The sequence below is a fragment of the Eublepharis macularius genome, chromosome 3, assembly GCF_028583425.1.
Source record: "Eublepharis macularius isolate TG4126 chromosome 3, MPM_Emac_v1.0, whole genome shotgun sequence".
NCBI classification, from domain to species: domain Eukaryota; kingdom Metazoa; phylum Chordata; class Lepidosauria; order Squamata; family Eublepharidae; genus Eublepharis; species Eublepharis macularius.
In genome coordinates, this window is record NC_072792.1 from 174,737,662 (window position 1) to 174,751,327 (window position 13,666).

General features: G+C 45.7%; 1 protein-coding gene across 2 annotated transcripts in view; it reads left to right on the top strand.

Annotated features, from left to right (window-relative positions):
- The window catches only part of DLG2 (discs large MAGUK scaffold protein 2), a 526,395-nt gene that overhangs the window by 151,590 nt on the left and 361,139 nt on the right, over positions 1-13,666 (top strand). For both annotated transcript variants that reach the window (XM_054975099.1, XM_054975100.1), the window contains one exon: positions 1,701-1,825. In XM_054975099.1, coding sequence (XP_054831074.1) covers positions 1,701-1,825 — 125 coding nt within the window. The remainder of the gene's footprint in view (positions 1-1,700; positions 1,826-13,666) is intronic.

The following is a 13,666-nucleotide window of genomic DNA, read 5'->3' on the forward strand; positions in this document are numbered from 1 at the left end:
GGCTAAGAGAAAGCAGCTGGACCAAAGTTATCCTATGAGGTTACCAGAGTAGGGATTTTAACCTAGTTCTCCGGTCCTAGTCTTTTAGGTAAGCTGACAACACGCAAAAGACGTTCTGGAGGAGTACAGAAAATGTATTATATGAAACCAATACTATTCAATCTGGGCCTTAAAAAGTCCTCCTTTAGGATTTTTTAAAAAAATATCTTTTATTATTAAAAGAGACATTCCAGTCTGTGATTGCAACCGGGGAGTTAAAAGAAATCCTTGAAGAATTTCGAACTCTCTCTTAAAAGAGGTTTTATAAGCTCTTTATTTATTTGGCAAACAGCTGAGAATACCACCCACCCATCCCTTGTGTGGTGGGATTGTGGAATCTTAGTGCAATTTATCTTTAAAGAAGAAAGATGTGTTGCAGTGGCCAAATCAGCTTGGATTATTGATGTGATGCACTTCAAAGTCTCTTTCTGTCAAGGCTTTTTAGCAAACAGGAAGTGAATCAATAAGGGCCGCTTTGACTTCTGGGGTAGTGGTATGGTATCAAAGCCATGTGTGATCCAATGCTTTGATTTAATCAGCCACGTACTTTCACATCTAAAGATCAAGGTATTAATTGCGTTGGGTTCAAGGTCCCTGAAGGATTGTCTTTTCCTATATCAAAATTCTCAGTAATTAAATCTTGCAAAAGATTCCATCTCCAGCAAATACAACGATGGCATCAACCAGGACCCGTGCCTTCTTACCGCACGATGAACAAATATTGTTTCTTTGTATATTTGCTTTCATTTTTGTCAGTTGCTTAGGCTCTTTGCCTTTTACTTTTGGTTTGATGGTTTCATTTATATCGTATATGCATGCTGTTTGGTTTTAGATACGCTCTGCACAAATTGAATTGTCCTTTTTGTGCCTCTTGTGATTCACAAGATCAATTTACTGAGGCTCAAATAACATTGGAAAATATGTATATATTTATGGAGGAAGTAGAAAGCAGGTTGATTTTTTAAAAAACGGTAGATTTTACTAGCAGACTTTTTTGTGTGTGGTTAAGATAGCAGGGATGAAAAATGTGAAATTATTCTGTTCTCAGTATTCAACCTGCCATTGTGAAATTCACTTCTTTGAGATGTCCCTGCTCTTTGTCAATTTGAATGCATGAAGACATAAAACTGCTTTCTGCCGTGTCTGACGATTGCTTTATCAAGGTCCGTAGTGTCTGCTTTGACTGGCAGCTACTCTTTAGGGTTTCAAGAAGAGATCTTTCATATCACCAACAACCTTGTAGGAGATCCTTGTAACTGCAGAAGATCACAAGGTGATGCTTGTAATTGCAGATCCCGGGGATTGAACCTGGGATCTTCCGTATGCAAACTGGATGCTCTACCACTGAACTACACCCCTTCCCCTTCCAGGGTCTGCGACATGCTGCGCTCATTACTGAAACATTTGATCCAAGATTAGTCAAATCAAAACGGTTTTAATCTATCTTTTTTACTGCAGTGTCTGATTCTAGGTTTTAAGATTAAATTACTGTTTCCACTCGTGCTGTTGTTATAAATGGATGTGAACTGCTTTGAACGTTTTTGCCATATAACAGAGTACAGATTCTGTCAAATAAATGAAATAAACAATTCAACGTGCATCTTTCTGCAATGGATGGTAAGGGTTTTATTCCCGTCTTTTCTTTCCACCCGTTTCTTCAGGGTAATTCTGGCCTGGGTTTCAGCATTGCCGGAGGAACGGATAACCCACACATTGGGGACGATCCGGGAATATTTATTACCAAGATTATACCAGGAGGAGCAGCAGCAGAGGATGGAAGACTCAGGTAATAATTTGACAATAAAGAGTTGTGTGAAACCGTCTGAGAAATTTCCCTGCTTGTATCAGATCTACTTTGGCTTTGGATTCTCCTTAGGGGAATCTCTAGATCTCTTAAAGTTTCATGTTTGGCACTGACCAGATGGTAACATATATACAAGCAGGAGATCCTCCACCCCCACCTTTTGCTCCCACCCACACTCAACTGGCTGGCAAGGGGGGGAGAAGTGGGAAGGCAGGCTGGGAACCATGTGTCGAAATGGCACACACAAGCGCTCCAGAAACCCCGATGATGCACTTCCTGTTGAAAACAGGAAGCGACTGGCTCTCAGAGGGGCCAAATTGGCCCCAGTCATAGCAAAAATGCTCGTGACTAATGATCTAGGTTTGAATTCAGGGAATCCGGGCAAAGTATATAGTGCAAAACAACACACTGGGTTCTTTTCCTAACTGCTCTGCCTGCCTGTTGTTTTCTTTTGAAAGAAACTGGGCAACTGAATTGATTGCTGGGGTAAAGCAAGGAAATCAATTTTCTCTCATTGCCATCCTTCATAGTGACTCACTCCGTCTCTTATAAATGAGATTCCTGCAGGAGAAGAGCAGATTCTCGGAGAGAAACTTATTGCATGGCAACCGTAAACCTTGTGGTTGACCCTGCTGTGTCGGGATGACTCAGCCACTTGGAAAGGGAATCTGTGGAGGAGCTAATTGTGGGCAAATACAGTGTAGAGTTTGTAACATGCAGGATTTTAGAAATCTTGCTGTGATAAAACAGCATGCCTGAAGATAAGGCTGCAGTTGGCTTTTTCTTGACCTGGGGCTGTGAAGCTAATGGGGGAACACTTCCCTCTAATGGCAGCTCTGTGGGGTCTGTGGCTCTCAGGGAGAGGGCATACCTAGCTTGCTTGAATTCCCAGGTTCAGACCCCGACATGTGCAGTTTGTAAGAAGGATCTCAGTTAGCACGAGCCTTTGAGCGAGGGTGACCAGACAGTTCTTGGTTACTGGCAGGAGGGCTGTGAACAGAGATACGAGGGAGGGCACAACTGGAAGTGATATAGCTAGCTGTAGGAACTGCTGGATACTCTATGCTTTTACCATAGAGTTTTCTGCAATTCATAGAGATACCGTTATGTCACATCCAGGTTTTTACTGGAAATGATATGGTGCTGCAGCAATGCTGTGGAGTTTTGATCATTTTTCTCCCATGGTTTTACTGTATTGTTTCTTGCAATCCCTAGACAAACCCTACGTCATGTCCAGGTTTTTTACTGGGAATGATATGATGCTGCAGCAATGTTGCGAGGTTTTTAACATTTTTCTCCCACTGTCGCTCTGAGAGTGTCTGTATACATTACTAAGTACCTCGTAAACCTCATTTCATGTGTTCCCCCTCCAACTTTCTATGCACTCAATTGCACAGTCACACTTCAATTTGCTCTTCATGAATAAATTCACGTGTTCTATATCAGTTCCTCCTCAACTGCTAAAAGTATCCCAGTTTCCCCCACCTCCAATGTAGATCTTGACACTTTTCACACCTTAAAGAAATGCAAATTGGCAAGTCAAAGGATCCTACAGTACTTGTTCTTGCAGCGAAAACAGAGATGAATTTGTGCTCTGCCCTCTGGAATCACTTGCAGATGTAGTCACAGGAGGGGAGCGCCCGTGAAAATGACATTCACATGTGCAGAGCAAAAACAGCCTGCACATGAATTGAGGACTACACATACAAGCCTGCATTTGAGCATCCCCAGGTGCTTAGTAACCTGTAGAGAGAGACTGAGTGACAGCAGAAAAAAACCACTCAGTAGAGATGGGCATAAACCGGAAAAAAATGAACCGTACGGTTCGTGGTTCGTCGCATTTCACATACCACAAACTTCCATGAACCTGCCCCAGTTCATGAACTGTTTTGTTTGGTTCATGAAAACATCACATCCAGGTCAGCAAACCGTCAGCGAATGTCACTTCCGGGCCAGCAGAAGGCCACTTCCGGGCCAGCAGAAGGTCTGCAGGAATTCCATCCCCTGTTGCCTAGGAAACTGATTGGTTGGCGCCAGGCTGTCTGCAATGATGAACCAAAAATCAAAACAAACGAACCACCCTAAAGTTCATAGTGGTTCGTCAGAAATGGGCTCTGATGAACGGCCGGTTCGCGAACCACGAAGTAGCCTGGTTCGTCATGAACTTTGATTCGTATTTCGGTTTGTGCCCATCTCTACCACTCAGCATTGTTGCAGTGTCATGTCACTTCTGGTAAACACCTATGGTGAGGAATTCCTGACCTCCACTGGGGGAATAGGACACACACTATCACAAGCACTGTGGTTGCTAGTCTGAGTGGTCTAGATGGAATCAACAGATGTTAAATAACATACTCATGAATGCACATCATAGAATTACTTGTTTTAATTTTGAATTGTTTTTATTTGTTTTGTGCTGTTGTGTGGCATTTCTATAGGGAGTGGTTTTCCTAAACACCCCCCGCCCCAGAGCCATGGATTCCTCTTGTTCTCTTTTTCTGTTTCCTTTTTATTTATAGTTTTCTCTGACCCCTCTGTGCATCTTTATGTGACTTCTGCCTTTAGGCACCACAGGGAGGTCCTCTAGGAGAAGGATAGGAAGGTTTGTGAATACATGGGTGGCCTCTGTGCACCTACAAAGTGAATTTTTGAAATTCTGCGTAACATCCCTTCTCGCTCCTCCTCTCTTCAGCTCAAAATGGAGTTGACTCAAAAGAGACATGAGATTCCTAAAAAGGAAGAGGAGATTGAAGGAGAAATTGGGTAGAGAGGAAATACAAGAATTCCTCATAACCATGTTAGTTATGAGCTATCTATAGAAATGTTCCTGAAATGGCAGCATATCAATCTGCTAAATCAATGAATAGGTAAGGTTCTTCCTGACCCCGTGGCAGGGGCATTTTCTATCATGGCGTCTTTGGCTACACAAGTCCCTGTTCCGAGGCTGGGGAAATCTCTGTGAGCTTAGAGACAAGACAGGCTGGATCACATGATGTGTATAGGCTTGCCAGGCTGCTGGCATGATATCCAGCAAAAACAGAAGTGATGTCACAGGACTAGAGCTGCCAGTCCCCTGCTGGAGATGGAGGATCCCCCACTCTCACTCTCCACCCCTGCCCTCGTTTACCTAGCCAGCGGGGGGGGGGGACGTGTCCTGGGTTGTGCTCCCAAGCCACATTATGCACTCCCGCACACCACAGCGGCCCAATCCAGGCCCAATTTGGCCCGGAACAGGCCTGGATCAAGCCGCTGCAGAGCGCAGCAGTGCTTCCGTGCTTTGCAGTGGCCCTATCCAGGCCGAATCAGCCCGAATTGGGGCCAAATCGACATGAATCGCAGCCAAATCAGCCTGGATCAGGCCTAGATTGGGCCACTGCACAGTGCAGCAGCGTTCCCACACTCGGCAGCAGTGCGATCCAGGCAGAATCAGCCTGAATCAGGGCTGAATCAACCTGAATTGGGGCCAAATTCGAATGCCCGATTTGGATCCCAGTGGAGCGTGCAGCCTGCACAATGACATCACTTCTCAGAACCTGGCAACCCTGCAAAGGACACACTACCATTTATAAAAACTCTGTGATAAAACCATGATGTCATATCCAGGTTTTATGGAAAAGGATGTCAAAACCTCCCCAAACTCCACCCTCACCCATTTCCTCCTGCCAGCATTTTAGGTGACAGCAAGTAAGGTAAAGATTTTCTGGGAGGTAGCAAGCCTAGATGTGTATCTGTTGATCTATCTTTATGCTGCAGGATCAGAGTATTTATTGAGTCCCTACTAGGAAATGGGCTGTAGCCCTGGATACAGAAGCTTAAGACAGCATTTCTAGCCTCTTCACCAGAGAGAATGGCTTTTCCACAGGCTGTATTTAGTAATCTTTAATTATACCTCAACTTTCTTCTATCATAGCATAGTGGTTAAGTGGTTGGGTTGTGAGTCAGCACTCTTCTGGTTCGATTCCCATGACTGCCATGAGCTCAGCAGGTGGCTTTGGGTAAGCTAATCCTCTCAGCCCCAGCTCCCCAGCTGTTTTGTGGGGATAATAATGACACTGACTTTGTTCATCACTCGTACTGGGGCAGTAATCTGTCTGGAAGAGTGATATATAAGCACAGTTATTATTATGAGCTGCTGATGCATAATGGTTAAGTGGTTGGGTTGTGAGTTAGCACTCCGCTGGTTCAGCTCCCACAACTGCCATGATCTTAGTAGGTGGCCTTGGGTAAGCTGCTCCTCTCACCCCCAGCTCCCCAGCTGTATTGTGAGGATAATAATGACAATGATTTTTGTTCGCTGTTCTGCACTAATCTGTCTGGAAGGGTGGTACATAAGCACGCTGTTGTTATTTTAATCATTATAAGTCAAGGCATAATTTTGCAGGAGATCTCCCATCCGAGCACTTGTCATTCACCCCTGAATAGATTCAGCAGGGTGTGAGGGCCCAAACTCCAAGAGGCAGCAGGAGTAAAATTTTAATTTTTTAAAAAAGATTTAAAATGGCTATTGGGTTCACTTAATCCTCTCTAGAAATCAGTTTTACCATAGAGTTTCCAGCAATTCCTAGAGAGGTGTGACATCACTTCCCTGGTAGTAATGTCACACCATCATGAAAGTCCATCCCTTCATGTACCCACCCACTGTTCCAATCTCCCCCTAGTTGCCAGGCTGTGCCTAGGCAAGACTAATTGGATGCCATGCAGCTTGGGACATCCAAATGGGACCCTCTGTTGCCAACATCCTCTTCCGGAGCAGGCAGGGTGCCACCGTTGGCAGCATCTTTGGAACTGGAGCTACCCACACAGTGCACCCTGGCCACACAACTGCTGGGTCAAATACTGTTCCGTCTCATCATACACCATACGCTTGCATGCTGTGTCAAACTGCTTAACAGTCCAGTGCTGGCAATCCGACTAACCCCCTACACTACAGTGCTTTTACTCTTTTTAAAAAACTGGCCTTTGCTGACAATGTTAGCACAGTGCATAATTTAGCAATTAGTTAATAAAAGATCTTCAACCCCCCCCCCCCCAATGAAAGCAACCGCCTTGCTTTGCAGGTGGCTGTAAATTAAAGCCTGCGTTCCCAGATTGCTTGTGCTGCAGTCTTGCTTTATGTTGGAAAGGTGGCCAGCTCATTAACTTAGATGATTTCAGATATCTGGGCATATCCTCTTCCCCCCCCCCCTTGTTTTTCTTTTCTTTTTAGCTGCCAACTAAAGAGAAACGGTCCTGGCAACAGCCCAGCTTTGGAAGTTCATAAGGGAAACATTTTGGAATAAGTCCAATTCACTGTGCAGGAGATGGTAATGGAAATAAATCCAAAGGGCCTCCAAATGATGCATTCGGAGCATTCATTATACTGGGCAACCTGTGCTTCTCTTAATTGCAAACCGATACCTGTGCTGATGGGGCTGGCAGTGGCAGCTTGTTCTCCTAGCTCTACATTCAGTCAGTGAAAAGAATTCTCTCTAGATCACTGTTCTGCCCTGACATTCTTTTCTTCACTGTTTATATCCTGAATGTAAGGCGTGTTTGCAGAATCACGTTGCCGAGAAAGAGGGTGCAGATCGCTGGTCTGGTCTGAAGCAAGCTTCCAAAACAGAAATGGTGTTGTACCTTTTATAAAGAGACATATGACCATAGGAGCATGTACATTTTGTTCCACGCAATCAGTGGTTCGAATGTCCCCTTAGCCAATTCAAAGAAGAGACAGACGCGGAGTCCTGTGGAAGAAGCAAGTCTGCTACGTTTATTAAACGTGGAGGAACGCTAGTTACACAGAGAACGAAAGAATCACACATGCGCTGCATTCATCAATCTTACAATAGTTGTGCAAGATACTTTATACCCTTTGGCTCATTACAATATTGGGGTTCTATTGACTTAAGCGTAAGTATGACCCCTATTGCTCTGTCCAGGGGGCCACCTCTAATGACCTGGCGGTCGGAGGAACAATTCTTCCCAGCAACATAATTACGATATTTCCCAATTAGCTTTGCTTATCATGTTGGTGCATTGTTTTATCTTCTCAGGGAATATCTCTTTTCACTCCCGCATTTTCCCATTCATAGAGTTTCCCCTTATTCCTCATCGACTTGACAGTGTAACAGTTTACCAAGGGCGCCCAAGTGTTGCTTCAGCAACCTTGTACCGTGCAGGCAGAGATTGTTCCCCTTAGAGTATTATGGGAGAGGAGCACTTTCCCCTCCTCTGGAATGTGCATAAAGTCCCTTTCAGTGCTGCGCATCTCTTGCTAGGGGCTCCTCACAGCCTTGGGAAGTTCAGTTAATCTAATTAACTAGACAGAGGCTCATTCCTTTTACTGAGGGGTTTACCGCTCCCTCCTTTGTCCAGGGTCTAGGGACAGGTGTCCTGATCCTCCCATTCGCAGCTGGCTCCCTTTGTCTATTCTCAATTATTCTTGTGGCTGCATTTAGTACGCGCCCTTCAGGAAATCAGTTTCTAAGCATAGCATAGCACGTGAGTACAGGTGCATTTTCCTTAGTGGCAAGCTTGCTTGGTAAGCATGTCTAGTGCCCTGGGTCATCCTCACTGCAGGCAGCAGGTTTGTCCCAGTGCTCACAGTGTCTAGTATTCATTTAGTGCTGGTTCTTTGCACACTACAATAGTACCTGGGAATAACGTAGGATTGCACAGTGATAGCATAAGATTGCATAAGGATAGTAAAGGCACATAAAATGTTCTAGTCCATTCAATCCATTTCCATCAATATGAAGTTGCCTTCTCCTGAATCAGACCATTGCTACTTCAAGATCATTGTATTATCTACTCAGACTGGCAGTGGCTCTCTTGGGTTGCAGGCAGAGGTCTTTCACGTCACCTGCCACCTGACCCTTTTAATTGGAGATGCCAGGAGTTGGACTTGGTACCTTCTGCATGCCAAGCAGATTCCCCTTTATTTATTTGTTTATTTTTAAATAAATTTTTATTGGGTGAGCAAAGATTAATATTACAGATTTTCAATTGAAGCCCTCATTTCCATATTCTCCCCCCTTCCCCCCCTTAATCTAAGACTTCCAACAGTTTTCCAACCCGCTGTCTAAACCTACTACTTATATCTCCTTTTCTATTCTTAACTGTCTTAATACGCTACTAAGATAGATAATATATATTGAATTAAGCAAAACCTAACATCAAACTATCAATTACATTATATTTCTAACTTATCTCCTCTCTTCTCTTGTAAAGATCAGTATCTCTTCCTTTCTGTAAGCTTAATAGTTATCTAACAACCATAATTCTCCCTTTACGTCCCACTTCTTTTCCAAATACTGTTTTAACTTCCCCCAGTCATTAAAAAATTCTTCTGGATTCTGTTCTCTCAACTTTCTCGTCATTTTGTCCATTTCTGCCATGGACAGCAATTTTTGTATCCAATTTTCAATAGATGGTACTTCTTGCGTCTTCCTCGCGATGTTTCTCCTTTCCCACAGTTTGCTATCTCTTTAAACCGCAGGTATGTAAATAATAATCCTTTTTTCACGTCTAATTCTTTTATAAAAACTTCTTTTCGTACCGTTCTTTTACTGGAGTGAACTTAATTAGTCCTTTTAAACTTTCCACTCCAATCTTATGCTTAAATTTAAGTCTTCTGATCAAATTTTGAATTCGTAGGAGAGATATCAATCTTTACCTTGCCGGGTCTTTTCTGAGTTGTAATCACTGTTTCAGATGCTTAAATTAGTCCAAATTAGTTACTGAAGCTTGGGTACGGCGATCCTATGCCAACTCAATGACTCCAAAGCTGCTGCAGAGATTTCTGCCACCCTTCTTAGAGCGGGATCTCAAAGCTGGGAGGGAGTCCCTTGCGCAGAACCCTCCCCCCCTCAGCCAAGATCAGCACACTCTTGGGGTCTCAAGCTTTCTTGCCTGCTCTCCGCCTGAGAGCAGGGGGCCGCGGGCGATCTGGCACCCCACCAGCCCTGACAAACAGCAACTTGGACAGCTCAGCTCCCTGAGCTGCTTCAGACCACCATGATCCCAAACCGGAAGTCATCCAGATTCCCCTTTATTAATTTATGTCATTTCTAGTCCGCCTTTCTCATTGAGACTCAAGGCGGATTACATAGAGCGAGAAGAGTACAGACAATATCAATAAACAATGCCAGAGGGCAAATAAATGCAAGTTTACAAAGACATAACATTAGCAAAAATCCAATACAGAGTTGACCATGGCTCCCTCCACAAGATCAGCTAAAGCATATGTGTTTCATGGCTTTGGGTGTTTGTATGCAGGTACATACAAGGTGGACGTGTCTTCACCGTAACATATTGTCAAGGGTAATTTCTTCTGACAGCAGGTGAAGACCTTTGTGTTCCATCTGGAAATCCCTTCTTGGCTCTCCTTCCTACTTAAGTTTGTTAATGATAGGACATTTTGAAGGTCTTTCCTTCATAGGGTCGCAATAGGTCAGAGGAGACTTGATGGCACATAACACACACAATAACAACAATAACAACAACATTATATACTTCCCTTCAGGGCAACAATGCCCACTCAGGGCGTTAAATAATAAAGTGTGTTGTTGTTAAGCTTACAACAATCATCCTGTGAGGTGGGTGGGGCTGAGAGAGCTCCGAGAAGCTGCAACTGACCCAAGGCCACTCAGCTGGCTTCAAGCGGAGGAGTGGGGAATCAAACCTGGCTCTCCAGATTAGAGTCCTGCTGCTCTTAACCACTACACAGAACTGGCCACCTTGAGGGCCCTAATTGGCTGTTAAGGTAGGATTAACAAAAAGTTTTACAGAATACTCCGACCGACAGCAGCTCTCTAGGATCTCAGGCCAAGGTCATTTGCATCACTTGTTACCTTATTCTTTAAACTGGATATGCTGGAATTGAACCTGGGACCTTCTGCATGTCAAGAAGGTGCTCTGCCTGTAGACCACCCTTCCTACCAGGCTTGCAAGAACGGAATTACCTTGCTGCTTCTCACCCCATACCTGGTGACTAGGGTTGCCAGGTCCCCTTACTCTCCCAGTGGGAGGGGGGAGACCTGGCACTCACCTATTGAACATCCATGCATGCGTGCAAAGCAGTGATGTAGGAGTGCTCATAAAGAATCTGCCCATTTGGGGTCCAAATTGGCCTGGGCATGAAGCACAGGAGCATTCCAGGGGACTGCACAATGACGTCACTCCCGGGAGTGATGTCATCATGCTGCCCCAGGAGGGCCCATTCCTGTGCCTTCCCCTCCCCCCACTGGCCAGGTGAGTGGTGGTGGGAGGTGAAGGATGGGAGAGGAGGCTCCCCAGCCCCACCTGGGGACTGGCAACCCTACAGTGGTAACAGTACCCATTGGTCTGTGCATGAGTGTTTCTTTCTTTCATCCACTGCTTTTGAAATACTTCATATTTATTCATCGTGGGTTTGATTTCTACCCTGCCCTTCAATCTAAACACAAGTCTGAAGATGCAGGATATGTGGAATGATGGGATACAATTAAACGTTCAATGGTTGTTGTGGGTTTTCCGGGCTGTATTGCCATGGTCTTGGCTGTGGCTGGCATCTTCAGAGGTGTAGCACCAAAAGATAGAGATCTCTCAGTGTCACAGTGTGGAAAAAGATGTAGGTCATTTGTATCTACTCAGGAGGGGTGGGGTTGAGCTGAGTCATCCTGTAGGAGTTTCCCAGGGTTTTAGTCTAGAAACTTATTTTAAGCTGGTTGTTGTGGATTTTCCGGGCTGTATAGCCGTGGTCTTTGCATTGTAGTTCCTGACGTTTCACCAGCAGCTGTGACTGGCATCTTCAGAGGTGTAGCACTAAAAGACTGGTTTCCAGTCCTGAAAAACACCAGGCTAACAAAATACTCTACATCCTACAATAGCCCTGCAAAGAAGATTTGCATATCAAGCACCAATCCATATGCAAAAGAAGATGCCAGTCACAGCTGCTGGCGAAATGTCAGGAACTACAATGCCAAGACCACGGCTATACAGCCCGGAAAATCCACAACAACCATCGTTCTCCGGCCGTGAAAGCCTTCGACAATACATTAAACGTTCAATGTTTCCATTTTCTCTGACATTGCCCTTGCGATCCTCGGTGTTCTTTCTGGTTGTTCCCTGTCATCCAGTCTCATTCCCTTGATTGCCAGCAACCGGATGGTCAGTTTGCCAGCCTCCCTGCACCTGACTCCCTTGGCATTTTTGCTGAAATGAGGCCAAGAGGGGGGAGTTGGGTAAAGCAGCTTTGCTCAGCCAAGGAACAAAACGAGGGTTTTGTAGGGTTGCTGACTCTGGGGTGGGTTCCATATGTCCTTAAAGGCCAAATGCTGGTGGCTTTACCCCTTGATTCCACACGTCTCCGTTTTCAAAACGGTTGCAGGCTGTTTAGCTTCGGGGGGGGGGGGTTGGGCACCTTTTCTGGGACCACACTTCCCAGAAAAGGTGCCAAAGAAACAGAAGCCAAACAGCCTACAACTGTTTTGAAAACAGAGGTGTCTAGAGTCAAGGGGAAAAGCCACCAGCATTTGGTGAATGGGTCGTCCCTTTAAGGATGTGTGGAAATGACCTAAGTTGGGAAATTCCTGGATATTTGCGGGGGGAGGGGGGAGCCTGATGAAGGGGACTTTGAGGAGGGGAGGGACCTTAGCAAGGTATAATGCCATAGAGTCCGCCCTCCAAACCAGCCCTTATTTCAGGGGAAATGTTGTGGGCCAGCCTTAGCTGGGCCCCCTGCCTGCTGGTGAGTCCTCCTCAGAGGATGAGGGGGTGGAGGATCCAGTGGAGCTGGCAGGAAAATTGCCCATGGCTCCAGAGGAGCTGGCAAGCGATGAGCTGCCAGGGTCCTCTGTGGAAGTGGGCGATGGGTGGGGGATCACGCAGAGAAGAGGAGGAACCAGCACCCTGGAGATCCAAGCCTCCTGAGCCAGCAGCAAGGTGGAAGGCTCTAGCGAAGGAGGCTGTTTGGGAAAGGAGAAGGAGCGCGCACCTGCAGGCTCAGCAGCAGACAGAGCTGGGTGCCAAGGATGCAGCATTGCAATCAAGCAAAGGGGAAACACTGGGCCCTCGCCCTCTTATGCTGTCCTGAGCATATAAGAACGCTGAGCAGAGCCCAGCATGGGAGCAACTTCGTTCACCACTCCCTGCGCGCAGTAGCTCTGTGCCTCGAAACTTTGACCCTGCCTCGTTCCTCGTCCTTGCTGAGATGGAACTCCTGTGTCCTGACCCCGGCTTCATCCTTGATCCCTCCTTGCTTGTCTCTGTCTTTGACTGATGACTCAGCTTTCGACCCTGGCTTGGCTTTTGGACTCCTGTTTGCTTTCTTCACTGACGGACTGATTTCCTGGCTCTCGACCCCGGCGTGCTCTGGACTCTCTCTCTCTCTCTCTTCTCTCCAGCAGCCCAGTGCCAGACCCGGCATCCCTGCCCTGTATGTGACACAAACTGATTTCTATCATTTGGAGAACAGTTGGAATTCTGGAATATATCCAGGCCCCACCTGGTGGTTTGCAATCGCAACCCTAAGTCTTTGTTACGACTGCCATTGCACTAGGAGCTGTACAAGTTACAAACAAAGCAAGACTTGGCCAGTGCTGACAACCTACAAAACAGTTAACTGTTTTGCCCTAGAGACCATGTTGATTTAGCAACTACCTACCGGGAAATTGCATGAGGTGGAGAATGCTGCAGAAGCAAAAGCCGGTGCTTTGAGGCAGAGCCCTGCTGACTGTTTCAGTGCTGCGCTATAGCAATTATGAGTATTAAACAGCCCTGCCTAATCTCTCAGAGGGAGCAGAAGGAAAAACTACTAAAGTCTCCACAAATCTAGTATTCGTCAGCAGCAGTCAAAACCTCAGC